General features: G+C 48.7%; 9 protein-coding genes across 9 annotated transcripts; 3 read left to right on the top strand and 6 right to left on the bottom strand.

Annotated features, from left to right (window-relative positions):
• Nucleotides 1-184: 184 nt before the first annotated feature.
• On the bottom strand, nt 185-3,443 carry K444DRAFT_609364 (uncharacterized protein). The gene has a single exon (XM_024879561.1). The coding sequence runs from the start codon at nt 3,380-3,382 to the stop codon at nt 356-358; it is 3,027 nt and encodes a 1,008-aa protein (XP_024740942.1). The 5' UTR covers nt 3,383-3,443; the 3' UTR covers nt 185-355.
• A 336-nt stretch (nt 3,444-3,779) lies between these two features.
• Nucleotides 3,780-5,430, bottom strand: K444DRAFT_583736 (Oxysterol-binding protein). Its single transcript, XM_024877838.1, has 2 exons — nt 4,777-5,430; nt 3,780-4,728 (listed from the first exon to the last, which is right to left on the bottom strand). Exons 1-2 carry the CDS (start codon nt 5,166-5,168, stop codon nt 3,915-3,917), a joined length of 1,206 nt encoding a protein of 401 aa, XP_024740941.1. The 5' UTR covers nt 5,169-5,430; the 3' UTR covers nt 3,780-3,914.
• Nucleotides 5,431-6,015: 585 nt separating this feature from the next.
• K444DRAFT_609362 (putative fructose-bisphosphate aldolase 1) lies at nt 6,016-7,441 on the bottom strand. The gene is made up of 4 exons (XM_024879560.1): nt 7,294-7,441; nt 7,130-7,240; nt 6,776-7,078; nt 6,016-6,717 (listed from the first exon to the last, which is right to left on the bottom strand). The coding sequence occupies exons 1-4, from the start codon at nt 7,399-7,401 to the stop codon at nt 6,157-6,159; spliced, it is 1,083 nt and encodes a 360-aa protein (XP_024740940.1). The 5' UTR covers nt 7,402-7,441; the 3' UTR covers nt 6,016-6,156.
• Nucleotides 7,442-8,862: 1,421 nt separating this feature from the next.
• On the bottom strand, nt 8,863-9,833 carry K444DRAFT_521651 (uncharacterized protein; the record flags this gene model as incomplete). The annotated part of the gene is made up of 3 exons (XM_024874138.1): nt 8,863-9,270; nt 9,327-9,592; nt 9,650-9,833. The coding sequence occupies 3 exons, from the start codon at nt 9,831-9,833 to the stop codon at nt 8,863-8,865; spliced, it is 858 nt and encodes a 285-aa protein (XP_024740939.1).
• A 536-nt stretch (nt 9,834-10,369) lies between these two features.
• Nucleotides 10,370-12,322, top strand: K444DRAFT_521885 (cysteine proteinase; the record flags this gene model as incomplete). The annotated part of the gene is made up of 1 exon (XM_024874160.1): nt 10,370-12,322. One exon carries the CDS (start codon nt 10,370-10,372, stop codon nt 12,320-12,322), a length of 1,953 nt encoding a protein of 650 aa, XP_024740938.1.
• A 1,293-nt stretch (nt 12,323-13,615) lies between these two features.
• K444DRAFT_312879 (uncharacterized protein) lies at nt 13,616-14,948 on the bottom strand. Its single transcript, XM_024871821.1, has 2 exons — nt 13,978-14,948; nt 13,616-13,847 (listed from the first exon to the last, which is right to left on the bottom strand). Exons 1-2 carry the CDS (start codon nt 14,693-14,695, stop codon nt 13,837-13,839), a joined length of 729 nt encoding a protein of 242 aa, XP_024740937.1. The 5' UTR covers nt 14,696-14,948; the 3' UTR covers nt 13,616-13,836.
• Nucleotides 14,949-16,059: 1,111 nt separating this feature from the next.
• Nucleotides 16,060-19,372, bottom strand: K444DRAFT_312979 (uncharacterized protein). The gene is made up of 4 exons (XM_024871822.1): nt 19,000-19,372; nt 18,193-18,943; nt 16,485-18,136; nt 16,060-16,407 (listed from the first exon to the last, which is right to left on the bottom strand). The coding sequence occupies exons 1-4, from the start codon at nt 19,271-19,273 to the stop codon at nt 16,361-16,363; spliced, it is 2,724 nt and encodes a 907-aa protein (XP_024740936.1). The 5' UTR covers nt 19,274-19,372; the 3' UTR covers nt 16,060-16,360.
• A 109-nt stretch (nt 19,373-19,481) lies between these two features.
• K444DRAFT_660713 (uncharacterized protein) lies at nt 19,482-22,413 on the top strand. The gene is made up of 5 exons (XM_024886501.1): nt 19,482-19,562; nt 19,724-19,952; nt 20,252-20,430; nt 20,537-21,079; nt 21,342-22,413. Exons 1-5 carry the CDS (start codon nt 19,551-19,553, stop codon nt 22,296-22,298), a joined length of 1,920 nt encoding a protein of 639 aa, XP_024740935.1. The 5' UTR covers nt 19,482-19,550; the 3' UTR covers nt 22,299-22,413.
• Nucleotides 22,414-23,515: 1,102 nt separating this feature from the next.
• K444DRAFT_641118 (DUF221-domain-containing protein) lies at nt 23,516-26,566 on the top strand (the record flags this gene model as incomplete). The annotated part of the gene is made up of 3 exons (XM_024884576.1): nt 23,516-23,620; nt 23,670-24,212; nt 24,260-26,566. 3 exons carry the CDS (start codon nt 23,516-23,518, stop codon nt 26,564-26,566), a joined length of 2,955 nt encoding a protein of 984 aa, XP_024740934.1.
• Between the last annotated feature and the right edge of the window lie 1,403 nt (nt 26,567-27,969).

Here is a 27,969-nt window from a genome sequence, read left to right as displayed (position 1 = left end):
TTCGGAAATTCAAATTCAACTTTGTATCGTTCCAAATCCATTCAGCCCATTCAACAGAAAGCATAATGTTTCAGGTGGGAATTGGGATATTGAAGAATTCGAATTTCCAACGTTCCAGATCGCTTTAGATCATTCGAGGAGGCCATTGTTACAATGTTTAAGTTGGAATTAGGACATTTCAGCATGAAAACTTTATTTTTGAAGTAGGAGTTATGCACTTCTAACTACTTCTCCACACCGAACTTGCGCTTCTTAGGTGTGAATTCACTAAAAATACAGGGTATCTGATGCTAATGTCCAAACTCCTTTTCAATGTACTACCCAAACGCCAATGTACCAGAGCCCAATGATTCATTTAAACATATTCGTCATCTTCAAAAATACCACCGTCTGTCCGCATAATGGGCGCTGGCCCGCCCCTTCCCTCCCACCAGTCGTTCGCACCCATGTACCGGTTCCTGCCTCGCAAGTCGAAGTCCATCCATTGTAACACGTTGCGTAGTACATTGCCACCAACATCTCCGGTCCATTGATTCACCTTCGTCGGGATTGCCCAAGGGAAGAAGGGATCACTTGGCTGCCAAGTGTTGCGTGATGATTGCTTCGGATGACAATAGACACTGCACATGGCAGACTCTGCAACGTACCACGCGCCGAAGAGGAATAGAATGAGACCAATCCAGGTGAACCTCCAGGTACGTCTCCATCCAAAGCGACCTTGGTCTTGATCAATGGGGGTCGCGACGATGAGCCGAGGGACTGGTATCTTGATATTGATGTGAATGTACGCCTGGTCGCTGAGGTAGGGAGTAGAAGTATAGCCGGCAGATGCGACTTGGTGTTCCAGCCGTTCGATGCCGTGCTTAGCATCCCGAATGCTAAAGGAGGTGTTCTTGAGTTGTTGATTCATTCTGTCAAGGCGAAGACATTCAATGCGTCGTTCCCGTTCTTCTGCTGATAGAGGATGACCGCGTTCATCGTATTCGAGATCGATGATGGGTGCGAGGATAGTCGTGTTATTGAGGTGTGTAGTAGCGTCGCTCTCGAGCATGTTCTCGAAGTCATCCAGAGTGGAGTCTTCGTATTGCTCGTCCATTGCGATAGATCGTAGGTCGTTTGCAACCGAAGCAGGAGTCGCAGTGTTAATAATTGCGGATCGTGAAGTTCGGGGCTTAGATCGTTGCTTCGTGATTTCTGGTTGTGATGGTGCGTTGCGTGATGTTTGTTGAGCATGTTCTTCGTCGCGAGCAGCGGAATTTCTGCGGCTGCTCCGTTGTGAGTTGTTGTTTGATGCTGTCGGAAGATCGTTGACCTCGTTGACCTCGTTGACCATCTCATAGCTAGGTGAAATAGACCGTGACTTCCGTGGCTTGCGCATGGAAGGAGCTGGTGTTTCAATATATGCACCGGTGACTTTCGGAGTGGGAAGTGACAATGGGTCTGCCTTTGGCCGTGGCGTCTCATCGCACTTTCCATCATCTGAAGGTGATGGTGATCGTGAGGGTACTCGAATAGAGTTGCGTTCAGATTTGTTGTCTGGGAGCTCGAATAGCTTCGCTTCAGCTGTGATGCGTTCTTCAGGATCAACATCTGATTTCGGTGGTGAGCTGGTAGTGCTACGGCGTTTCATCTCATTGTCGACGTCCAAGCCACGCCTTTTGAATTGGTTCTTTCTTTCTCCTAATGGGTTCTCATTCTCCTTTCCTTCATGTCTCTCTGATGACTTGGTCCGTTGTTCATTGACCCTTGCTGGTCGTGACTCTTTCTTCTCCTCAATTTCTGACACTTCTGACTTCTCGGTTGGTCCAGCTCTCTCAGTCCTCACTGGCACCTCTGTACCATTTTCCTTCTCTTGATCATCTCGAGACGCTTTGTCCTCCTTGAACTCTTCCACGAGTTTCTCTGCTCGTTGCAGACCAGGACTCATCTTCCGTGCCAACAATCTTATGGCTTCAAAAGACTCCTCACGCATCTTTTCAGGGTCCTGGTTTGACTCAGCTGAACTGCTGCTGCTGCTGGGTCGATAATGCCCTTTTGTGAATATGGTGATTGGTGTATTTGGGATGTGCTCACCCTCCTCTTCGAGGATGGTTCTCTCATGATAGACCTCTTCTTGAGGTTCTTTAGGTGCAGGCGTTGTTTGTCTGGAGTTGACTCTGGATGACTCAGAGAGGATTGATCTCTCTTCAGTGTTGCGCTCCCGGATCTCCTCCAATCTGTTGGTAGCGACAGCTCGGGCTGTCAAGCTGTTGATTTCTCTCTGTCGTATATCATCAAGCTTCGAGGTCTTTACTCGAAGCAGTGGGCTTGTAGATTCTTGAAGTGAATGTGCTGTAAAATCGATATCAGCGTTCCACATTTTGCTCTTCTCTGGAGAGCTGTTGCTGGGCTGGGCTGAGCTTGGTCGTGAAGATGGTGGTGTGGGTTGGGCTGAGGGGCCAACCTCCACGGAAGGACGAGGGATGTCTGCCGATGCACGTCGTGGTACATCGCTGTTGGATGAAGATGAAGCTGGAGGATCGAAGGTAGCTAAAAGAGGATCGTTGGGATTCAGTATCCTTCTCATCCAAGCTTCCGTCCTTCGTGATTTGAAACCAAAGGATGATGGAGGAGGGACCCATTCTTGGCCTGCTGCTTCAGCAGCAGCCTTTTTCTCCAATATAGCCTTGGCCTCCGCGATTTTGCTCTCGTTGTGCCGACTTCTATCGCTCAAATAGATTGGTCCTGTCTTAGCCATAATCCTCTTCATGCGCTCTGCTCTTTCTTGGTTACGGATTCTGGTCGCGTCCCACTGTGCTTCCTTGGCTGGATCCCGTGGTGGGTAGTTGTAACCGCTTCCCACAGAGCCGCTACTACTGCTCCTTGAGCTGCTTGGCCTGGCATGCTGCAAGTATGCTGGACGCGCTGTTGGACTCGGGCTCGTTGCTCTTGGACCCGTAGACTCGCTCTCGTACTCGACTGGTCCCAGAGCCTCTGCAAGCCTTTGCTCTCCCTCAGTACGCTCTCTCTCTGCACGCGCCTCTCTCTCTGCAAGCTCTCTATCTGCGCGTTCCATCTCAGCGCGCTCTCTAGCAAGACGCGCATCAATCTTTACTTGTTCCTCTGCCTCCGCGCGCGCGTATGCACCCTTCAAACTTTTTGGAGGACTCGACTTAACCAACGAAGAACCCGGTGAATAGGCTGTTGATCTGGGTATGCGACTTTCTGTTGCGCCTGCAACATCCGTACTTGAATTCGACGCGCTCCTAGCCCTGGCAAGTCGCCGCGAGAGTTCAGTCTCCGGTTTTTTGAACGTCCTTATGAACTCCGCATTATCATCCGCTCTGGAATATGCCTCTCCGAGCCCCATTTTCCGTCCACTCATCCAATTGCCAGATGCCATTTTGCTCGTTGTGAGTGCAAGAGGTGGAAGGTTTGGTTGTTGTTGATGTAGAGGTCGAGACAATGGGAAACGCGGTCAAGGCGTGTCGACTTCGACTCGAGGGGCTCACGATCCGGCCTCTCTCGCTTCCCCTCACTAGGACGAGTGAAGCCAACCTTACTTCTTATTCGATTTCAATTCCAAGTCAAGCTGGACAAATACTTCCTCTCTACAGGTACGTATCTGCTATTTTACATTCAAAAGTCTGCTTTCTTCAAAAATCGGCGGAAATTACAGAACATTTTTCTTGTCCTTTCACTCCAAATAAATGTCCAGCTTTGACTTGGGACCTTGAGAATGGGTAGAGCTTTTTCTGTCCATCCGATGTTTATTGTCATAGCGAATGTATGGATCATGTGGGAGGTTTAAATTTATAGGAGGCAAACACAAGGGTTTTATTCCATACCGACCATTAATTAATCTAGTGTTCATACAATAGCAAGAAAGTAAGCCCTCAAAGGACCCGCTCTGAACGCCAAGACCCCACCAGGATTCATGCTGTCAACTCTGTTTTTTCAGTAGCAGTCGTCTTCGTCGACAGCACAGCATTGGCCTTGGCTTCATCGAATCTCCAGATTCCTCCCGTCTTGTCGGCTTCTGGGAGTAGACCAATCACCGGCCCTAACGTTTCGAGCACAGGATCGTCCTCCACCAGCGAAAAATACCTCCGCTCCCATATCCTGCCCTCAGCTTTCTCTTGCCGTCTTAGTTCCCGCTGCTCTTCTTCGATCTTGGTCTTCTCTTCACCCGTGATATCCATATCCCCAATCGCAATTCCAGCAGCTACCTTCTGCCAAGCTCTCCGCGACTCATATGGATCTTGCTCTTCAATAGGCGCTATTGTGAGAGGTGTTGTATTGCTAGCTTCAGCATCATAGTTGTCGATAACATTTCCTTTCTTCGCTCCTTCTGTGATCTCGAAGGTCTTGGTCCATTGGCCTGTAATGATGTATAGGACCTCCTTCTCCTTGCCAGTTGGATACATGGTAGCTGTGAAGCTGTTCTTCTTTCCTGACAGCCACCCTTTGCCGCTGTAGTCAATCTTCGCTGTGTATCCAGAGCTGCTGGTGATGTATGTCTTGTCATTGAGCTCAACGAATGGTGATCCAAAGATGAGACCTTCGATATGTAGATTGGGGAGAGTGATGAGGTATGTTTCGTCGTATGCTGGTATGGCGAATACAGCGTGTCCAATTTGCTTCACGTTGATTGTCCGCGAGAAGGATGCTTTTTGCGCATTGTATCCTTGTAGATAAACCCCGTGCTTTTTATTCGAGATGTGGTAGGCGGTTACAGGTGGATGGTGACTTCTTCCGTTAGGGATTGCAATTCTTCAACGACCAGCAGATACGCACCTGACTTGTTCAGACACGAGCTCCGTTGTGCCAGCTTCATCCTCCCATTTCCCAAGGAATAGTTCACCCAAGAAAGGGTTTAAAGGCTTCTTCTCATTCCCAAACTTCTCACTTCGACTAGCATACTGCTGTTTTAATGTACTCAAGAACCACTTCAACACCAACAATGCCCTCTTCTTGGGGTCCGATTCTTGCGCTGGGGCCACGAAAATGGAAGGATGCTCAGCCCAGTACGAGGAGAACTCTACCAGAGAAGTGCTTGATAATATGAATGGAGGTGCGGTGAGAGAAGACAGATCCCCTGAGAAGCTCGCAATCGACTTGAGGAACGCGCTCCAGCTGCCTCGATTCTGTGCAGACACGCCCGCGCCTTCTTTCTCGTTCGTAGCCATGTCGCGAGTGGTTTCGATGTGGATATTGCAGCTCTGCCAACAGTGTTGTGATTGTGGTTTGTCCGTCTCTTAGAAATTGACTGTGTGTGGATTTAGAAGAATTAGAAGTAGTGATGCGCACTTTCGAGTTAGGGGGCCAACAAATGTTGAAGGGACGGGACGCAGGTGGCGGCGAGATTGCGTCCTTGGAATTGAGGTGAATGTTTCGATGTCCAATCTCCCCACGCCAGGGACCTCTTTTGCCCCACGAATTGTGTGGTTGTGCCGCTTCCAGGACGTCATCGCTGCGAATCGCGTTGCTTCAAACCCCTGTTGAGTTGTGCCTGGGAGGGTGAAGCGTTGCACGTGAGCCGCACAATACGGATTTGGGGCACATTGGTCACATTGGATACTTATGAAACAGGACAGAAAATTCCTAGAGATACCACACGAATACGAGGGGCGACTCTGCGAGTTTAATCCCCTGTTGTCGAGCATTTTCCGGAGCTGGCTCGGGTTACAGGTAGTCAAAGAGTCTCTTAGGGCTCGCTTAGGGTCAAAAGGGGAAGGGGGGAGAAGATGTAAAGTCTTACCCAGAACTTTAACGGATAGTAATAATTTGCTGTGGTACCGAGGTAGCCTCTATATAATGTGCCCTGATCATGAGAGGGAGGTTAGCTAATTGAGGTTCACTGGCTCAGTCACACGGTTACACCTACCGCGTATGGAACTAGCAATTCTGGATCCACATTGACACTTCACTTCATCTAGAACGGTCGACGTTCAGAAATTGTCGCACATCAGCTGGAAGTCCCAGCGAGGTCTAGGAAATTTGGGCCAACTTCAAACTTCGAAATCGTCTTCAGTCGTTACAATTTTGGATTGCATTCGTCTAACCTGTGTCATCCTAGGCTATGTACGTATCTCACTCTCCCTACCAACCCATCCCGATGTAACAGCACCAAAAGAAACAATCAAATCACGGAACAGTGGAGCGATCGCAGGCCGTTTACAATTGTCCAGCAGTGTTGAAGTCCTTAAGACCCTCAGTAACACGCGCGGACATGGTCTTCTCACCTTCACGAACCCAGACACGAGGATCGAAGTACTTCTTGTTTGGCTTATCCTCGCCATCTGGGTTGCCAATTTGAGACATGATGTAGTCCTTCTTCTTGAGAACGTAGTCACGGATACCCGTCAGGTAAGCGTATTGTAAGTCGGTATCGAGGTTAACCTTGACAACACCATAACTGATGGCCGTCAGGTACTCTTGCTTCGATGATCCAGATCCTCCGTGGAAGACCAAGAAAACTGGCTTGTCCTCCTTGGCTCCAATGGCATCCTTGACGTACTTTTGGTGCTTGCCAAGGAGCTCAGGGTGAAGCTTGACATTTCCAGGCTTGTAAACACCGTGGACATTTCCGAAACCAGCAGCAATAGAGAAGAATGGCGAGATAGGAGACAAGGCCTTGTAGATAGCCAGGATATCCTCGGGTTGGGTATAAAGGGAGTTGTTGTCAACATCCTCGTTGTTAACTCCATCCTCCTCACCACCGGTGATACCGATCTCCTGCAATGCAACGTCAGAAGTTACCAACAACATAAATGTTTTAGATACGTAAGCTTACCATCTCGAGCCATTGCTTCATTGGGGCAGCGCGCTTCAGGTACTTGGCAGTAGTGCTAATATTCTCGTCGACAGCCTCCTCGCTGAGATCGATCATGTGGCTGGAGAAGAGAGGCTCGCCGTGCTCCTTGAAATACTTCTCGTCCGCATCAAGCATGCCATCCAACCACGGCAAAAGCTTCTTGGCGCAATGGTCGGTGTGCAGGACAACAGGGATACCGTAGGCGGGGGCGACTGAGCGGATGTAGTTGGCACCAGCAATTGCACCGGCAATCGAAGCCTCCTGGTTCTTATTGTCGACACCCTATTGACACGTCAGGAATCGATTTCTCACCACGCGAGATATTTTATGTACCTTTCCTGCGAAGTATGCGGCACCGCCTTGGGACATTTGGAGGATAATAGGTGCACCGGCATCACGGGCAGCTTCGAGGGTAGCAACGACGGTGGAGGAAGAGGTAACGTTCTGATCTTTGTAAGCGTCTGCCAATTGACTGTCTCCAGAAGCTAATCACTTACAACGGCGGGGATGGCGAACTTGTGTTCCTGTGCGTAGTTGAAGAGCTTCAGCACATCGTCACCGACAATGACACCGGTCTTGCGAGAGAGAACGTCCTTGACACCCATGATTGTTGTTTCGAGTTATATGAAGTAGGTCCGTAGATTTCTGTGAAAGCAAAGAGATCAGTTGCGTGTAGAAGACTAAGAAGGTTTTCGAGATCGATATGTTATTGAAGGGACCGGAAGACGCTAAAGTTAAGGTGGTGGGCTGGAGGTGGGGGAAGTTTTTTTTTCCCTGCGAGCCTGCATCATTCGCCCAGTTGCTTTTTCCTCCACCAAGAGCTGCAGGAAAAAATGTGCAAGTAACCAGAGCTGCGAACTTACAATTGGATGTGCCAGTATTTCTGCTATCGTGCGAGATTTGTCCAAAGGAATGGGAGGGTGAGGGTGTGATGGATGTGCGGGAGCAAAAGTGCTGAGGCGGTTTGGCGGGGTCGTCGTGCCGATAAGCTCCCGCGGTAATCGGGCATTCTCGTGGGCAAGGGAAGGGCAAGCTCACTGCTTCCGCATGGATGTAAATCTAGACGTATGTGTAGTGAACTCATGCTGAGCATTCACTCAACTCAACTTCACTATAGCAGCAGATCGCCTTCTCAAGGATGAGAGATGACAGAACATACTGGCTGCTGCAGCACTCAGTCTCTGGCTGCAGAGCGTCACCCCCACCTCAACCGATCTCGGATTTTGCTGCGCTATATAAGTCACGTGGGGGTGCTGTGAAATTTTTGTTGAAGTGATTGAAGACCTGCCCCCATCAGAGTGCTGGAAGAATTTGTTGCTTGCTGAAAGTTGCCCAGTGAGGTATTTAGACGTCCTGGGTGACTCTGCGTCAAGTCAAGTGTAGGTATCTTCAAAGTTTATCGACCCGCTCAGGAGTGTATGAGTCTGTCCAAGATGTTGCAATAAGCTCTGAAGATTTCAAGACCCACGTCTGGCACGTTGGATTTCAGGGCCAGTTCTCCCGCCGAATCGCAGCAATGGTATTGGATCGAACCACCAACATAAGCGTCAGTCCAGAAAATGGATATTGCTTCCCTCATGATTGTGACTCGTGATCAGCTTGGACGTCCTTGCTCCTTCATTTCCGAGTTTGCCCAGGCGTCGAGACTAAATATTTCGGCCCAGAGGTTGTAAGTACCGATTCTTCAAAAAAAAAAAAAACATCATAGTCCAGACAATAAACTGGAGTGCCGATGGTAATCGAACTGATAATTTTTGGATCTGTAGCTTGCCCGATTGGCCAGAATCGTGCCATTATTTCAAATCAGCTTGCCTCTGTAGCAACATCCTGTAAGCATAATATGCACCTTCATGAATCCGGGACCCAATCCAGTAAAGGTAGAACTGGGGATAGTCCGTACAGTCAACAGTCGCCTCCAAATAACATACATATTCAAACAATAACTTACCCGAACCTTGATTCTTCGCTCTGTATTATTCACACCGTATCCGGGAGGACCTATGACGGACACTCTCGTGATATTACATTGTCGACTCTAAAATATTTTGTACACACGGCCCTCGTGATCAGTCTTGAGCATTGACTCGAATAGTCCTTCTAATAGCATCGGGTGCATCATCGAGCCTTATCTCAATATCAAATATTCCCAATCGCTTGACGCCATTTTTCCGGCTGGTTTCCTCCACAAAGGTGATATCTTCAGGCGAAAGAACCACGCGCACTCCATCCTCGTCCTCTGCTAATATAGCTTTGAGGTTGGCAGCGATATCCGTAGTGGTCACCGAGCCGTATATGCCCGTAACTTCTGGCTTTTGTGCTTCCTTGACTTCTGCTGCAGCTGCAGATATGACTGAGTTGAACCGTACAGATGGCGAAACTCTTTTTTGGGGAGCTTCGGAAGGAGTTACCGGGACCCTGTAGAAATCCAGGTTGGGAGGCACCAGATTTTCCAGAATAGTCATTGAGCGCTCAGGCTATGCAAAAGTTAGTACTCAATCTAGGAGTCTGGAATAAAGGTGGGTAGTCTCACACTCAGCAAGCCGAGCTCTATTGGGATCGAAGATTCTGGCTCAATTGAAGCCACTGCCGATTCTGCTGCTGCAACTGTCCTTTCATACTTCTCTTTCTCCTTATCCAACTTTCGTTCCGTATTGCTTCTGAATGTGGAGTCTCTCTCTATTGTCGTATCCTTCTTCACCCCAAGCTGCTGAAGTTTGTCGTTTGTCACGTACTCTGCCATCTTCTTCGGGTACCAAATATTCCTCATCATCCCAGTCGTCACTGGAATCACAGCTCCTGTCCGCAGATTAGTATTGCGCAGTCTTGGGCAGTGGCCTTGGCACAGTTGCCTACCTCTCCGACCATAGCCAGGCACATTCTGAAGAAGGTGAACCTTTACGGTTGAGACTTTAACAAGCCTCTTCTTTCCCCGGGTTTGCTGATGGCTGGGGACTTGGAAGACGTCTCTTAAGCTGCCTGTCATGCGACGGATGTAGGATAGGCATTGTGGATATTTGGACACCAATGGTGATGCCATTGGGAGGATATCGCCCAAGATGTTGTGCCTCAATCTACAAGAATCAACTTGAGGTGTCTTGGGGAAATACTTGTTACAGACACGATGCCGTGCCCGTAGTGAAGGTCGGCATTTCCCCTTGCCGAGGCCGACGAGTGTTAACAGCAAAGGCCTTGTGTGGAGTGTCTGAAGTCTAAGTAGCAAACCAATGCTTGGGATACTTTATGCTCAGAGATGATTTGATTAATTCATGTCATTCCGTGTTGGCCTTATGGATACCCGCCCACTTTTGAGCCCAGAGGAGGAGGAACACCAAGCGTTTCCGGCTTACGCGCATACACTACACCCCACGCTCGTCTCGTAACGACTTCATCAGTTCTAGCTGCGGGAACCATTTCACGCAAGCCTGGCAGGCCCTGAAATGCGAAATTGCTGGCAGAAGGGACATTGAAAGCACCAGGAGTCCTCTAACTGCGGCACACGATATCCCTTTCTCTGGCCATGTTGCGATAATCTGCCATCTCTGCGACTCTCGTCCTGCCTGAAGAACCGCCGAGATGCCCGAGAGGCCGACTGCCACGGGTTACCTATTGGGGGCATCATTGGGATTAATAGTTGCTGTCTGGGTCTTTGCCCCATCATATCCTCACGATCACGACTCGGCAAACGCCAGTACTCGGAAGAAAAATGTGGTTGGGCTCGTAAATCCTGCGAACGACTGCTTCATCAACTCGGTACTCCAGGCGCTGGCTGGGTTGGGGGATCTACGAGTATATCTTATCCGGGAGACACATAGGAGGAAGCTCGATGGGCCCGAAGTGTATTCACAGCTTGTGATGGACCCCGCAAGGAGGAACATGCCACCATGGAAGGTTGAGGGTCTGCAAGCCGGGATGGTCACTCAGGGATTGAAGGAGGTATTGGATAAACTGAACGAGCGTCCTATACAAAGGAAGTCCATATCCGCGGCCCCGTTTGTGCAAGTTCTAGAGGCGGCGTTCAAGCAGAGAATAAGCCGGCAGCAGCAGGATGCGCAGGAATTCCTGCAGGTGGTGGCTGAGCGGTTATGCGATGAGTATCATGCCGGACATCGAGCGAGGAAGAATGCGAGGAAGATACCGAATGGCACAAGTATGAATGGTGGGAGCCCGAACGGTACGAGCCCAGATGCCACGGGTACGAACAGCCCCTCAGAGCAAGTATCCGCAGATCAACAACTGATTGGGCTTTCCCTCGAGGATGAGGAATCGTTGAATCCCGAAAGTGCCTACCCCAAAGAAGAGGGGTTTCCATTGGAAGGTGTTTCAGAATCTCAAATCGAGTGCTTGACATGCGGATTCAAGCCAAACTCCACCAAGTCGACCTTTTGCACCTTAACTTTGAGTGTTCCTGAATATAATTCTACTCTGAGCTCGATATTCGACCAAATGTTCAAGACGGAATATATCGAGGACTTTAAATGCGAGAAATGCCGGTTACAGCACGCTATATATACCTTTGAGCAAGAGATGGCCAAATCAAACTCGGAGAAGTTCAAAGCAAAGACTCAAAAGGCAATCGACAGGATAAAACTTGCAATCGAGACGGATCCAGAGGAGCAGCTCCTGGAGGTAGAGTTGCCAGACAGGAAGTTTGCACCCAAACGAAAAATCGCCAAACATGTCCAGATTTCCGAGTTTCCAAAGGCTATCGCCATTCATCTCTCAAGATCAATACACGAACTTGGGAAGTCCACAATGAAAAACTCGTCCAAAGTCTCATTTGAGGAAAAGCTATGCTTGGGAGGTCTTACAAATCGAAGAACGTACAGACTCTCCAGCATCGTCTGTCACAAAGGCAGCCATCAATCAGGACACTACGAGACCTTCCGGCGCCAAGCCATCCCACAACACTTCCCTGTACACAACGCGTTCAAAAAGTCTGCTGTATATAGCAAACCCTCAACTCCAATATCCTCACATATCTCAACACCACAAGTAGAACCGGTTCAAAGATTCGGCGAAGTATCCGGAGACACCAGCACGTTGTCTTCAACACCTGAGCTCCTCTCACCCGCCTCCGCAGCATCATCCTCCCCCTCACTACCCTACACGAACGGCCACACACACCTCAACGGCAACGCCCTATCACCAGTAGCCTCAGGATCGACCTCCAGCGACACAACAGCTAAGAACCTCGGTCCAACCTCAGCACCTCGAGATTCAGAAACGAGCAGCATCCGCTCCATCGCGCGCTCCGCACGTTCGAGCCTGTCGAAAGTCCCCAGCATCTCGAGATCCAAGGCTTCAACGTCTTCTCCGCCAGTAGCCGAAGAAAACGGAACAGCAAATGTTACCTCTGAGACGAACGGTGCGCCAAAGGAGCTAAAGCCTGCTCTGAAGAAGAAGAAACAGAGCAATCGATGGTGGCGGATTAGCGATGAGAAGGCTAAGGAGGCGAAGACGAGTGAGGTGCTTGCTATGCAGCGGGAGGTGTATCTTCTGTTCTACGAACTGGATAAGGATGAATAGACTTATTCATCCTTACCCTTTCCTTGCTCAAACAAAATCTTCAGATGCTCATGCTCACTCTAAATGTGGAAAGTTTAAGAAAAGAGGAGACGATGTACTACTTTCGTTTTATATTGGATGGTGGTGCATGGGTCTTTGCATTTTATGGAGTCTTGTTGTAAGAGTTCACTTTCGAAGCACTTACTTTTGCATTTGCTGGATGGCTGAGCGCTTGTACTGGATCAGGCATGGAGGTGGCATATAAAGAAATCTAGATGTGGCATCTTTGGATGGGAGATGCTGGATACATTGTGCATAGATTCTAGAGTCTGTAGCTAAACCCAGGCCTTTGCTGATCATAATAAGTGAGCTTAATTTCCATGCTAGTGTTTGATTTCTCGAAAACGATTTTCTCGGGAAAATCGTTGGTACCATTTCGCACTCTTTACGGCTCATCATTCATGCCGCAGTTGGTATGTGTAGATTCATTGAACATGCAAAATCCCACACAAAGCCCTTCTGCCCTTCTTTCTAAGGAGTGTTGAAACGCTGTGTCATATCGAGTAACCCCTCTCGCTTCTTCCCGGGGTATCCGGCTAGTAGAATCTTTGAACGGTGGGTCCTTTTCCTGGAGCATATCTTAGTAGCGGCTTCCATTACTACACACCTGTCCCTTCGATATATACCCGTGGGACCCTGTCACCACTAAGCTAGGACCGTTCGCCACGTGTTGCTTTCTCAGCCTCTCAAATCGAAGTTCGGGGTTCTGGTTCGTCGGCTGGGTTGTCATATCGGTATTATGGTGCTCGAACTGGCCTTTTTCGTGTTTGTAAGATTCCTTGGGTAGATTCACCTTTTGACGAACTCACCTTCTACGTCTAAACGGTAAACTTAAAGAGATCTCCCGTCATTTTCATCCCACTTGCTCCAGCGTGACGGCACCCCTTGACTTCTCGCGGCGTTTTTTTTTGTGGGATGTATTTCTCGTCTGTAGTGTGGGCGGCGTATGGCTCTTCCTGGCGATTATAATTCTCATTCTCATTTGCTCGGCACTGCCACTCAATTGTTTTCGAACACTCCTCATCGCCCCTCATAAGTGTCAAAACCTAGGTCCCTAAGGCACAACTTTCAAAGTGACTAGAATTCGGACGTGGAACTAATCTATTCGAAATAACTGCCGGTTATGCCGAGTAAGCGCTTGTTTGATTCGTCAGGCTGAGGTATCCCCAGAGCGGGAGATATGGGATTCGTCGTTGTTCTCATTGTCTTCTCTTGACATCGCTGCTTGTCTAGCCTGCTTGAGCAGGTCACCTTCATTCCCTTCCATCGTTAAAAGGAATTTGTTCCCAGCAACTTGCACCTCTTTCAAACCAGCTGCTATTGGTCTCAGGTCGGCCAGATTCCGCGATGCTAAAAGGCCTCCACTGTTTACATTGGCTTTCCCTTTCGCCACGCTTGATTTGCTCAATTCGTTTTCCCCAGTTCGCGCGGTCGTATCCGTTGCAGAAAATAATGGCGGATCTGCTGGTTGGTACTCATTCGTCTGCTGCTCTGAAAAATTAGCTTGTGGCTCTTCCCCGTGAGAGGCGGCGCGACCAAAGTGGCGTCGTTGGAAATCTAAAGGCAAGAAATTTTAGCTTTAGGATGATGAGGAGTCAGTGTGGAACCGGACGAACCATCGGCTGAGGATGGAATACGTGATACTCCTACCCCTTTCCCTGAACCGGCAAATTTTTCTTGGTCATTTGTAAGCAATCTAAACTGGTCGTTTGCAAGCAATTTCGACTCCAAGGTCATCAGTTGTTCCATGAGCTCTCGTAAGTTGTCATTTCCATAGCCTATCAAGGTACTGCAGATTACCTTGACAAACATTGCAACATGACGATCGACTAGCAATTCCAAGGAGGAGAAGCGGGGTGCGTTGTCCCTCTGCAATGCCTCAGTTGCTTGGGAACAGAATATCAGAATAAGATCGTCTGCACGTCGATCCTTGTCTATTTGTCTGCGAAACGCTCGCTCGGTGAAGGTCGTATATGCTTCAGCGAATGAACGTCTAATGAAGACATCACTGTATCCGTCAAGCATTTCCTTCCCAGAAATAACTCTTTCCATCTGATTCTTTAATTGGGGCATGAAGCCCGGGGGAAGTCTGCTTCGTTTGTCCTTAGTGAGAGCGAGAGTGAAGTCCTTAAGTAGGTCCCCAATCGGATACCGAGCATTTCTCTCTGGAGAATTGGCATCTTCAGATGGTTGATAGCTCTCAGTTGCTCGGCGGTGCTCCTGTATTGTTCTTTGAACTTCAAGTTGTGGATGTTCAGCCGTTTGTCTCTCCTCTTCAAGACTCCCTTTTGCAAAAGAGCTCTCAAGGTTTTCCTTGTCCATCCCCGCTACCATGCTAAGTCCGCTTGATCCATCGTCGGTGTATGAAACGCATTGTTTCAAGTTCGATCGCTGCACCGAATCATCAGCTGTTTGTTCGTGAGCGGAGCTGCCTTCCAAATTTTTCGATAGTGGCGAGGGCGCAGGTAAACTTTTGTGAAACGGTTGGTCCAATAGTAGTCCTTCGACGAGGTTTGCTTCAGGAGCCCAGCCCTCTGCAACGGCTGTCTGCACTCGCCACCATCCTAAGTCCAAAGCATTAGAAGCTTTCCTGCCAATGTTTAGGTGTCATTCTCTTACCAAGATCCCCTTTCTCCACAACCGTGACTACTTCACCCTTAATCAAATCTACCTCATAAGAAGTGGATTGGGTATAGTTTTGAATTACTGCACATTCAGCAGGGGGTATGGGGTTGGCCGTGGTCGAGTAACCTTTCCTCAGTATCTCTCGAATCATGAGCCGCAGCCTTTCATCATCCTGAGCATGTCCCTCGGATGAGCCAATGGGAGCACTTCTCGACGTAATATGCAGCGGGTCAATGGCACCTTTCCGCACGTAGTTCCCAAGTTGGAGAAACGCAGAACCATAGAGGCCATTGGCCAGGAAGGCATTTTCCAAATGTGTCGGGAATTGGTGACTACGCAGCCACGAAAGTACTGTGCCCATGTCCCATCCACCAGATGGCTCCTCATTCACACTATTACGGTCTATCTCATTATCGCCTTCGCGGGGCGCGAAAAATTGCCTCACTATAGTTGACCTCGAGATATGAGATGGCTGTGAGAGAAGTGCCTTAACATATTTCTCCAGATCATGCATTCTTCGCTCAGTGATCGCATCGGTAACGTAGTTGACGGGCCCAGGCATATATGGCAAAGTCCTTTTCTCTGTTCCTGTACTGCCAGCTTCTACGGGGAATGTAGTCAAAAGAGCTATTTGGAAATCATAGAAGTCCTCGTAATAGCGAGACAGTTCCCAGTGTCGCCGTCCATCCTCGAATTTAACTTCTACCACAAACGAATATTTGTCTTCCGCAAAACAATACCGCGGTATTTTGGCGTAAATTGGAATCGGTAGCTGTTCTTCGGGTTCTGGTTGCTTGGAAGGACCGGCTTCAGATTCGGGGTTTGTAGGGATTGAACCACCTCGTTCTCCAGATAAAATTGGCGAGAAAACCCGGGAGCCAGAAACCCGGTTCAGAGAACCTTCAATAATATCAAGACAATTCTTGCATACTAGCAGCCTTTCCTCAATGCTGATTCTCCGGCCCTCAAACTCGGTCAAGCATTTGAAATCAAAAATATGCCCACATGTCCTGCAATGTTGTTTTCGTCGAGACCCAGAGAACGAATCTCCACACGAAGGACAACTTTTCACTCCTTTTTCTGGCTCCCAGAATTCTTTAGTTTCAACCTGCTTTATCATCCGCTCAAGTCCATCGAGATTGCCTATCGCCATTTCCTCTGAATCAATGTGCCCGGTTGGGGAGTCGGATGTTTGTTGCACGTCCTTCAAGAACATCAAGCCTAGCCTGATTTCTCCTGCAATTTGGTTGGCGCGATACAATTTGTGCCAACGCTCCTGGATATTTTCCCCAATAGTCCGTAAATCGATTGTTGGGGTGTTGCCGATCAGAGTTCCATCTCCGTTGAGGACATGGACTTCCAAGTTCTGACCCATCAAGTTCCACGAACCAGTGCTCCCAGAGAAGTGGAATGCTTCATCCCTATGTTATGTTAGAGCAATCCGAGTACTCCAAATTCATCAGAACCAAGAGTATACAGTACCAGAAAGGCGTTCCACCGGCAAGAGAATCTTTTTTAGTCACTCTACAAGCAGCACCCAGCAACACTCTACAATATGAATCTCGGTATCCAGGTTGTAAATTCCTTGCAAAATGGACAAGGACTGTTAGAGTCCCAATTTTTGGATCGATACTTTCCCCTTTGAGGTTGCCGATGGAGGCAAGCTCATCATTAGTAATTTCAATGCAGGGCAGTGTGGAGGCTCCTGGGTCAGGATAGGAACCGCTGTTCCTGGTAGAGGAGGCGCCAGGAGATTGTGGCATGGCAAGCTCATCGTTGCCCGAGGTCGGAACTTGGTTATCCCTCGGTATGGGTGTAGTGGAGTCGATTCGAGGTGTCTGCTCGCTTATAGGTGACAAAGATCTTCGCTTTATTCGGGAGAGCGTCTGGGATTCTTCTCCCTTCTGAAGACCAACAACCATCAAATCTGCGAAATTGCCTAACAAATCTCCCACTGTGCCCATTTGAAGGTCTAAATGATATTTTGGTGCAATGATACTTCCTAGCTTGAAATTGTACTCGGGTGTATATCCAATCGGTTCATCGACCTGCGGGAGAGGGGATCCATCCTTGATCAGTTCGTAACATTCCACGAAGGCATAGACCTCTTCCAAGGCAGCTGACTTGGAGAATCTCCTCTCGACTGTCCCACCGCTCTTCAACAGAAGTCTAATCCTGCAGACTTCCCTGGTGTCCGCGCCCAACTCTGGGGGAAATTCATTTGCTCTCCAAAGTGACCACTGTATTTGCAATTCGATTTGATAGATAAGATTTTCAAGGCCAAAAGCTTCACTCGGACAGATATTCCCTTCCAGAGACCTCCAACTTCGATGAAACGCCATAATAACATGATGATCTTGAGGAACTCCAATGTTGCGGAGACGAGTTATGGCGAAGAATAAGACGAGGTCGAGACAGAAGGCATTGATATCCGAGTAAACCCCAGTCTGAAGTTTTTGTGATATCTGAGGAAAATCCACCGGCGACACTCTGACCGTGCGGCCGAAATATGGAATCGACGCAGAAAATGTTGGGAATTGGAATTGGCGCATGTCTTCGTAATGATAGGAATACCCGCCAAGTTCAATGAGCTCATCTAAAATGTCTTCACATTTCCTGAACTGCTCGGCGGTCACGAGATCTGGAGGATTATCCCCAAGCGAGGAGTCGTCAGACCCAATTTGTGGTATAGCGTTGGCAGAATCGGCCTCGCCCTCCTCGGTGTAACCCCTTGGAATAGCAAATAGTGCCAACTGAACCATATGAGCACCGACATGGTGCTGAAATTGGCTCGGTGTGACAACTAGACTTTCTTCCGCTGGAATATGCGAGTTGATAGCTCTCAGACGATCTTCCCAATCGTCGCAAAAGGGACAGCCTGTTGGAGAGAGCTTAAGAAGTGGTTTTTGGCTCATCTCGAAGAGCGCAGGGAGTTGGTCCTCGGTAAAAGCGTGCGGATGATGACTTGTAAGATGAGCGTGATATGCGGCTGCTTTGTCAAACGGGAAATGAGCACAGAAGTGGCAATTCCACTCCTTTCGATGGTCCTTCAGTTCATGAGAGAACCATGTTTGTCGATCGGAAAAGAGCTTCAGTTCACAGTCCTCGAATGTACAGACGTACGGCTTCAGATCCGATAGAACATGCTTCCTGGGGTTGACAAGATCAGTATAGATTCATACCACTTCGAGGTTGAGATAACGTACTTCCATGCCTTCTGGTTCCGACATGTTTGAATCTGCCAGCAATAGGGACACTCAAAATGACTTAGTCCTTTAGACACATCTTCTAACTGAATGACCCGTAGTGCGTAGTAGTTGCTTTCCCCATCGGTCGACGTTGTATACGATGTTTGAGACTGCGATTCTTCGATTCCTTCCTCTTCGATAACCTGACCAGCTTTCAAGAAAAGGGTAGATGCTTGTGTTGGCGCCAGGGTGCTTGTTGGTTTTGAGAAATCGCTTCGAGAGCTGGGGATAAGTCTCATCGAAGCCTGCGGCTTTTGCTCATTGGACCGGATGATGTCTGGACCAACTTTGGATGATGGCTCTTGCCATGTCTTATCGTGATGAGAACGACAGTAGCGTAGATATTGCCTTCTCTGAGTACTGGCTTTTCCCAATCGCTCGATCAACCACTCATGGTCTTTTGATTGCAAAGCCGGAAATTTGTGCCTGACATGTTGAATATCAAATTCGTTGCTGAATGGGGAACTTATCGCCGCAGCAGCCGCTTTCGCATAACGGTCACGATTGGTATTATTGCGAATGATTATTGAGTAGCGAAACAAATTGTTGATGGCATCTTGTATGGACCCAAAGATTTCTCGAATCTCGGATAGCTCTTCCTCTTCTTCAGGTTGTACTCGAGGGCCGTCAGTGTCATCTTGCGTCTCCTCTACATGAGCTGACGAAGCACCTTTGCGATTCTCTCTCGATTCTGATGCAATGGAGCGTGCTACGGCTCAAAATTAGACCATAGGTTTCTGGTGGCACCAAAAGAGAAATACTCACCATCTTCCAAAGACTCTGCTAGGTCATCAAGAATCTCCAAGATCTGAGTTGAGATCTTAGGAGTGTCTCTGAGTCGAAAGTCCAATGAACTTTTCAAATCGATTTGCTGAAAAGCACCAATGTTTCCCGCCCAGATTTTGAATCGTCCGAAGGCGTCAGTAATCTCCGTGTCGGAGATCCCGGAATCGTCTTGGTGAGCAGGCTGCCGAAGAAGCTCAACCAGGTCCTCGAAGAGGCCAAGACAATTCTTTGCACATGAAGCGATTGGAGACATGGCCCTCAGGGTGCTGCGACATGGCTCGAGCAGGCAAAGACCTTCTTCTATCACAATGAAGCTCCACCCAAGAATGGGAGCGGAACAGATAAAGTGCAGCTTCAGGTGAGGCTGGCGATTCCGTGCTCGCTTCTGCAGCTTCCCTGTCCAAACTCCAGTGCCCCACACAACGGCGGGTGCGGCTGAGGACTCGACCTCACCAGAACGACTCCTCTCATTTATAGCCTCTTGTCAATCAGGAATGTTGCCCGTGATCTATCGCTGAGCTTGGTGCAGTATGAGCGGAGTTGTAAGTATGATCTCTAAGAAGGATCTCTCCATCCTGCGCTTTTCCAGACATCAGCACGTCCCCGAAAGCAAGTTCCAGAGCTGGAGATACCCAAAGTCATCACCACTTTCCACGAGCGAAGTCCGAGTCAACGAGACATGGTCATTGTTGACTTTACGTAGGAAATTGCTGGCTTTGTGCTGGCAGCAATCCCATTGATGATCTCGGGGTTGGAGCACTACCGAGAGAGTGCTGAAGTACTTGAAAGCTGGTGGAAGATCAAGCGCGAATACCAGAAATGCATGCGGAATCTGAAGTACCACAAGGTTGCCTTTGAAGAAAACCTCGAGGAATTGCTGCTCCCCTTGATCGTGGATGAGGACAAGCTACAACAACTTCTCAATAATCCAGGTAGGCTCAATTTCATGGGCGATTTTGAAGACATCAGACAAGCATGAGTCTCGAGACTTAGGCCGATTCTCGGAGAGATGGGGGTTCAGAAGAAGCAGGATGATAATGGTGATTGTATCCATTATTTTGGGTACATTTCTCATCTTCGTTGCTCCAGCATGGCTGGGGTTCGAAACTCACGGAGTGGTTGAGCAAATGCTTTGCTGGAAAGAGACCTCAACCTCAACCATGTCTAGATGTCTCCGTTGGCCAGATTGCGTGCTTAATACTGTTAAGTCGCCGATGTTAACTTCCAACAGGCGGGTCCGAATGGCAGGACCCCAAGCTGGAGGAGCTGCTCCAGCAGCGAATGCCAAAGACCTACTTGTCTTATTTGGACACAATGGAGTCAATGTTTGAGACGATTCATAGTCTGGAAGAGGCTCTTGGGACTGACAAGACGCATTTCCAAAGTCACGTCAGCATTACGGGGGCATACGTAAGTTGACTCCGAGTTTCCCATTATTCTACTCTTCTCTGAGACAATGGTCGACGGCCGTAAGACCTGAAGATGGAAAATGAGCTGATAGTGTCTCGATACCTAGCGAGTAGAAAAGCTCTCAATTATGGCACACGTGACATCGAACATCGGGTATCATTCGCAGAGGATACGACTAGCTTTCAACAAAGACGTCAGGAAACAACTCTTTGATGACTTTGGAGACCAGAACTCCCGGCTTCGCGATATCCTCGGTTCTTCAGACCGATTAGCTGGCCTGAGACGTGCTCGAGTCTCAACCGCATTGAGCTCGGCCTTGTGGAAATTCTGGAACCATGGAAACGCTGTTTTCAATCTTCTCACTGAAGCGTGGTCTTGCAAATGTCAGCCATTCCACCATGCAAACCTTCTGCTTCAACACCGGGTTGTGCCGACGGTCAATTTTCGAGTAGTGTTTTGGTTCAAAACGCATTTGAAAGGAACCCCATCATCAGCCCAATTGCCGTGGGCGTGGCAAGACACAAGCATAAGGCTCCTTGAAGAAACCTCCATACCAAAAGTCCTAAAGATTCCTGTCCCAGAAAACGCCAAATCACCAGTCCCCGTTGTCAACCATGTTCTCACGCCGAGCAAGACTCCCCAACAAATGGTAAGCTTCTTTTCTTCTTCTTTTCAGTGTTCAAAGGTACTCGCCGACTCAGAGCTGGGTGTTTGACTGTTCTGAAACTTGCAAGCCTTTCGAAGGGATACATCTCGAATTTACGAGAAGTGGAAGGAATATTCGGAAAGGCAGGATGCAACTTGACCTAGGAAGTGGAAAATGATTGGCGGTTTTCTGCCCATCACGAAGCGACCTTTCAATTCAATTCTCCTTGATGTTTGGCCTCGAAACTGACTCGCTCACTACCTAGATTGTATCTCCAAGACCTTCTGCAAAATCAACCAGGATGTCATTTATGGACAAACTTCGACATTCGAAAGGGCCCTCTACAACTATCATACCTAAACATACAACGAACCCAACTTCCCTCCTCGCACCAAATACGGCCCCAACAAAGGCCAAAGTAGCCTTTGTCAACCCCACGCCGGTTGAAAACGAAGATCCTCAAACCCCAAAAATTACCAATTTGTGCTCAACAATTGCAGGATGCTCCTCAGATCTTCCAACGTATGGCTGTTTGAGGGGCGAAGCCCGACAATATATTGTAGAACCTCTTTGCTGCGCAAACAAGGAACCTCAGAAATATGCCACACTCGACACTTTTCTGAGCAAGTTCTCTCCAATCAGCCTCTCACGCCGGCAACGTTTCCAGATAGCGCTTATTCTCGCTTCCTCTCATGTCCAACTTCATCCGACACCATGGCTCAAGTCGAAATGGAGCAAACGGGACGTTCTCTTCCTATATGACCCAGAAGACCCCACCAAAATCGGCTCTGATCAACCTTACATATCTCGCTCTCTTTCCAAGTCCCTTCAACAACCTAGCAACAACACTGCAACAAGCGCCGATATCTACAGCTTTCAAGACAGTATCCGAAATCTTGGCATCATGCTCCTGGAACTTTGTTTCGGGACGGCGATCGAGGATCACAAGCTACGGCAAAATATCAACACCAACGACGAACAAATTTTACAATTATTCAACTACACAGCTGCCATTCAATGGTCCCGAGATGTTGTAGAAGAAGCTGGGCCGGAGTACGCTGATGCAATCACTTGGTGCCTCCACCATACCCCGGAAAGCAGTGGTGTGGAAGGAAACGATGAGAAGTGGAGAGAAGATATGTTCATGAAAGTGGTAGAGCCGTTGAAGTACTGCCATGACCAGTTGATAACCATAGGAGGGAGGAATGTCGGCATGATGTAAGAGGAACGTGAAATTTGTCAGCAGCTGAATGAAGATACCAAAATGTAGTTCAGAAAACTCGATTTAAGTGGTTTACAATCACGTGCGAACTCCTGCAGTCTGCAACCTCCCGGTCACAGAGCCATATGAAGGCTGGTACCCCCTTGTCTCCTTCCTTCACTCCATCCTGCCTCTTTCATATAACTCACCACCATCCCTCTCAAGTCTCCAATTCCTTACCTTCTCGTCTCGGTTGCTCGTGCATTTACTCGCTGTCTTTTTGAGAGTGACCTGTTCAAGGTGGCTTCATGAGCTGCTTCGTGGATGGCGTGGAGGGTTTCAATCAAGCCAGTGCAAGTATTCAAAACTTCATCTCTTCGTGAACGGCCCCTTAATTGTGAGGTAAAGTTTCCTCGCGTCGCCTTCATGTTCGCTCAAATGGTTTCTTGTTCACAGCCACAAAGTCTTCCGAATCGGGAAGCCCAGTGCAAGGGTCTTCTCGGCTGAAACGCATTTTTCAGGGTCACATCTACATCATTCCCAACCTGTTGCCGTATATTTGAGAAGTCCGCGTATACGAAGTACGAGCCTCATCTCAACTTATCCAGGGTCTTCAGCCATCCACAGCCCAACACCCAACAGCATGAAAATGCAACGTTCTTTGCAGGCGTTAAGGGGTCCTCGGTTCTCGCTGAAAATAGCAGCCACTAATCTCAACCCGGTCCTCGCCTAGTGATTCCCAGCCAATCAGCAGTGGTTCTGGAAGCCGACCTGGGCGGCCGGAAAAACTTTATCAGGAGTTCGATCTGGCGATCCATCGCCGTCATAACCCCACCGCAAAAGGACAGCCCATGGCTTTTATGCTGTGCGCAACTGGGCCTCTCTCCTAGGAATTCTCTTCCCCTCCCGTCTGTCGTTACTCTTCCTTCTTTTCCAATTCCTTCTTCCCTTCTTACATCTACATTGTTGAAAACGCACCGTTTATCGAGATTGTTCAGGAGCGTGTGACATTCCTCGCAACCCCGGTCTTTGTTCCCTACAATCCCGTATCTAATCAAGGGAAGACAAACCCGGTTTCGACAGAACCCAACGAAGAAACGAACCATTTCAGGCTCAATACCCTTCACGAGAGACCCCTTTTCTCTCTAAAGACCCTCGACTTCGATAACAGAACAACTTTCTTTTTCTTGTCCGGCCTCTGGCCCGTCATAGCCACTCGCTTTTTATTTTATTTTACCATGGATCTCTTCATCTCGACAGTCGATTTTGTGAAGAGGCAGGAGCAGGGCAAGTCCGGTGCGGGCAAACTGCTTGATCTTCTCGCAGACCCCTATCGATCGCAGGTCAGTCTCTGTGTAATATTTACCCACAGTATGTCTAATCGACAATTAGCTCTCCCAGTCTTCCATCTTCGCAAGTTTGGGCACGTCGATCGGCTTCACCTTACTCCTTGCCCTCGGATTCTCCCTTCTGAGACCCTACAACTCCGTCGTGTATTCACCGAAATTAAAGATTGCAGACGAGAAACATGCCCCTCCACCGATGGGAAAGGGAATGCTGGCGTGGGTGGGGCCGGTTCTGAAAACGAAGGAGCAAGACTTGGTGGATCTGATTGGACTCGACGCTACGGTCTTTCTGAGAGTTTTGAGGATGTGCCGGAATATGTTCCTGGCGATAACTGTACTGGGATGTGGAATCTTAATACCGGTCAACTTGTCCAAGGGTCAGAAGTTCTCACAATCGAATGCAGTGAGCATGGTCACGCCTGTCAATACATTCGGATCTGCCAATTGGGGGATGGCGATATGCGCATGGCTGTTTAACATCATCTTGGCTGCATATTTATGGTGGAACTACAGAGCAGTACTCAGACTTCGAAGACAGTATTACGACAGTCCAGAGTACAAAGCTAGTCTGCATGCCCGAACATTGATGGTAAGATGCCATGGACACCGTTCTGGATTGCCTGCTAATTTGGGCAGATAAACGATATTCCCAAGGACTCTCGATCTGACGAGGGTATCGGAAGACTGATTGATGAAGTTGTGCCAACATCGTCCTTCTCGAGGACAGCCATAGCTCGAAACGTCAAAGAGTTGCCAGAGCTCATCGAACAACACAATCAGACTGTTCGCGATCTCGAGAAATTCCTGGCGAAATATCTGAAGGACCCCAATAATCTCCCACCGCGCCGGCCAGTATGCAAGCCTTCGAAAGACGATCCAAATTGGGGTTCCTACCCAAAGGGCCAGAAGTTGGATGCCATTGAATACCTTACACAACGCATAAAGGAGTTAGAGACAGAGATCAAAGAGGTCCGCACAACGGTCGATATGCGAAACCCCTTGCCGTATGGATTTGCGAGCTATGAGCAAATCGAGGAGGCTCATAGCATCGCATTTGCCGCGAAGAAGAAACATCCCCAAGGCACCAGCATCGTGCTAGCTCCGAGGCCAAACGACATCATCTGGAAGAACATGCCTCTCAGCAAGGCACAGAGGCGGACAAGGCGAATTGTGAATAACCTCTGGGTTACGCTCTTGACTCTCGTATGGATTGCGCCAAATGCTATGATCTCCATCTTCTTGGTCAATTTGGCGAATCTTGGTCTTGTTTGGCATGGTTTCAATGATTCACTTGCTGCTCACACAAGCTGGTGGTCAATCGTTCAAGGTGTTCTCTCTCCGGCTCTCACTTCATTGGTGTACCTGATTCTGCCAATTATTTTTCGACGTTTGGCGATCAGGGCTGGAGATACAACGAAGACTGCCCGCGAGCGTCATGTGGCGGGCAAACTCTACACCTTCTTTGTCTTCAACTTTTTGATTGTGTTCTCGGTATTCAGTACCATCTGGACATTTGTCACCAGTGTCATTAAACAGACAGCAAACGGAACGGAAGCTTGGGCTGCCATTAAATCTGCGGATTTTGCCGAGTCCCTATTCATATCGCTTTGCGATATCTCAACCTTCTGGATCACTTGGTTACTTCAAAGAAACCTGGGAGCTGCGATCGATTTGGCTCAATTATGGACTTTGGTGTACAGTTTCTGTGCTCGAAAATGGTCCCATCCAACTCCTCGGGAAATGATTGAGCTCACGGCACCGCCTGCTTTCGATTACGCCAGTTACTATAATTACTTTCTGTTCTACACGACTGTTGCCCTGTGCTATGCAACTCTTCAGCCTTTGGTCCTTCCAGCCTGCGCGTTGTATTTCGCGCTCGACGTTTATCTGAAGAAATACTTAATCCTCTACATCTTCATCACGAAGACCGAGTCTGGCGGCATGTTCTGGCGCATGTTTTACAACAGAATGATCTTTGCGGCTATCTTGTCAAACCTAGTAGTGTTTCTTGCCGTTTGGGTGCATGGAGACGGTGGTCACATGGAAGCCTATGCGGTAATCCCGCTGCCATTTTTGATGCTCGCCTTCAAATGGTACTGCAAGACTACCTTCGACGACAAGATTCACTATTATATGACCAGGGCTGGTATGAAAGACCATGAGGCAAGCCGCACCAAGATTTTCGATGGAAAGCGGGACAGGCTCGCATCTCGATTTGGTCACCCTGCGCTTTACCGACCATTGATCACTCCCATGGTGCATGCCAGCGCACAAAACATTTTAGCATCTGTTTACGGTGGCCGTCTGACAGATAGCAACATTCCAGGTTCTGGTGAGTCCGGATCTGTTTCTGGATATTCAGATACATTTGCATTGAATCTCATGCAAGAAGGTCGTCCAGGCCAACCAAAAACAGCACTGGGTGTCCCTGGATTCGAGATCGTGCCTGAGAATCGTCTTGATTTCGAGTATTACAAAGGCCGACAAGAGTTTGGAGATGAACATGGTGGGAGCGGAGGTATTTATGGTAGAGCAGAAGATATTATCAGAACTGATACGCCTGGGAGCTCTTCTGTTTGGGGTTCTGATTCAAGACCTGGAACACCTGTCATGCACCACCCCACCCCCAAGCGGGATTATACAGGTGCTTCGACAGTGTCATACGATGCGCAAGGCGATATTGGAGTGGGCGGACACCACAATCCGATTTATGGCCACAGAAATGATAGCCAGATAGGACTGGTTCATGACGCAGCAGATATGCCTCTCGCCTCTCCTCCTATAATGGTAAACCGAACGAGAGAGCAAAGTCTAGAGAGAAGAGCCCCTGGCTTCTTGGGCGGCGGCCCACAAGGATACGGTGGTTTGCCTCAGCATGAAGAGGACGCGGATCCGATGTCTTATGACTACTTCAGGACAAGGCGACAGCATAGGGATTCGTAGGATAAGAAAGGGTTCTGAGATTACTTTGATAGAAGCGCTAAACTGGACGTGGATTCAACGGGTAGACGGACTTTGCATTGGGATCGGAGTTGAGATGATCGACCGTACTGGAAATTGGCCGGTTGATCACGGCGGGATGATGATGAGAAACGTATATGTCCAATAGAAGTAATTAATTCGAAGTCAAAAATCGTGATTCCTCCCCCCCCCCCCCGGTACAACACTTCTCATTGATGTGGTAGTCCGTGCCGCCAATCGCTCTAGCCAATATACCACGATTCTCAAAACAAACACCCAACAGTCCCCTCTAACGAGCCGTGACATGCACGATATGGTCTCGGCTCTTTTGAATGCATTCCCGAGTTCTGGCACACTCGGGTCCTCCCGCTGACGTCTCCCAACTCGGGCACAATTGGTTTTTCTGGTCGAGCAGGACCGACGCTGCCATTGCTCAAGTGGGTGCATTTAGATTGGAGAAGACTGGCACGGAAGATTAGCGGCAATGCTCGTAGGGCCGAAAATCAGTGTGCTGAATCTTCAGGTAAGGCTCGGTCGAAATCTGCCAACAGATCATTAACCTCTTCAACCACAATCTATCAGTTTCCTCTATAATTGCGCATGGCCCGCAAATTTCGTCCGGCCCCAGCGTTCATCCTCTGCTGTGCTGCCGTGGGATGTGAGGAAGGCGCTGAAAACGGTAGAAAGTAAACAACCCCTTTTCATCCCAATCAAATGTAAAGAGTATAATATTCGAGTTATTCTTCGTTAATAGCTTTTAGAAATGGCCGGGCAATAATCCACATCTCGTTCTTGTTCCGCGGGACGAGAAATGGTGTTGTTTCGCAGGTCTTCTCAACATCATGAGCACCACTCTGTTCGCTGTCGCTGACGACAACACCACGCCAAGCCATCGTCATTTTTTCAACACACAGCCCTGCTAGCCTGCTTCCCAGCAAACTCTCAATGTCCGGCGAGCCTATGAGCCAGAAGCGCAACGCCTACTTAAAGGACCCTTCGTCCACCTTTCCTCTTTTCTCTCCATCCTTCTTACCTCTCAAAACCTGCCACCAGTACTTTTCATCTCCGCCCACCACAACGCAACAACAGCATCGACATGCATGCGATGGATCAGAGGATATAAGGAAAGGTTAGTAATTCATCCCCATTGAGCTTTCGTTTTCGTCTGGTCGCGACTTGCGGCCTTGTCGTCGCTGAGGCTATCGTGACAGCAACAGCGAAAGCTTCCCGTGGAAGAAGTCATCAACGACACAACGCCACTGCATGGTGGCATCAAGAGAAGCCTCTCTCAATCAATCAATCACTCGAACTCGCAAGCTGCGAAAAACAATCTGCTTTCCTCTGACCTTTTGCGCATTCCTTTGATCTTTGCATCTCTTCTGCAT

The sequence above is a fragment of the Hyaloscypha bicolor genome (genome assembly GCF_002865645.1).
Source record: "Hyaloscypha bicolor E unplaced genomic scaffold K444scaffold_44, whole genome shotgun sequence".
NCBI classification, from domain to species: Eukaryota; Fungi; Ascomycota; class Leotiomycetes; order Helotiales; family Hyaloscyphaceae; genus Hyaloscypha; species Hyaloscypha bicolor.
This window is presented reverse-complemented; position numbering and strand designations above follow the sequence as displayed.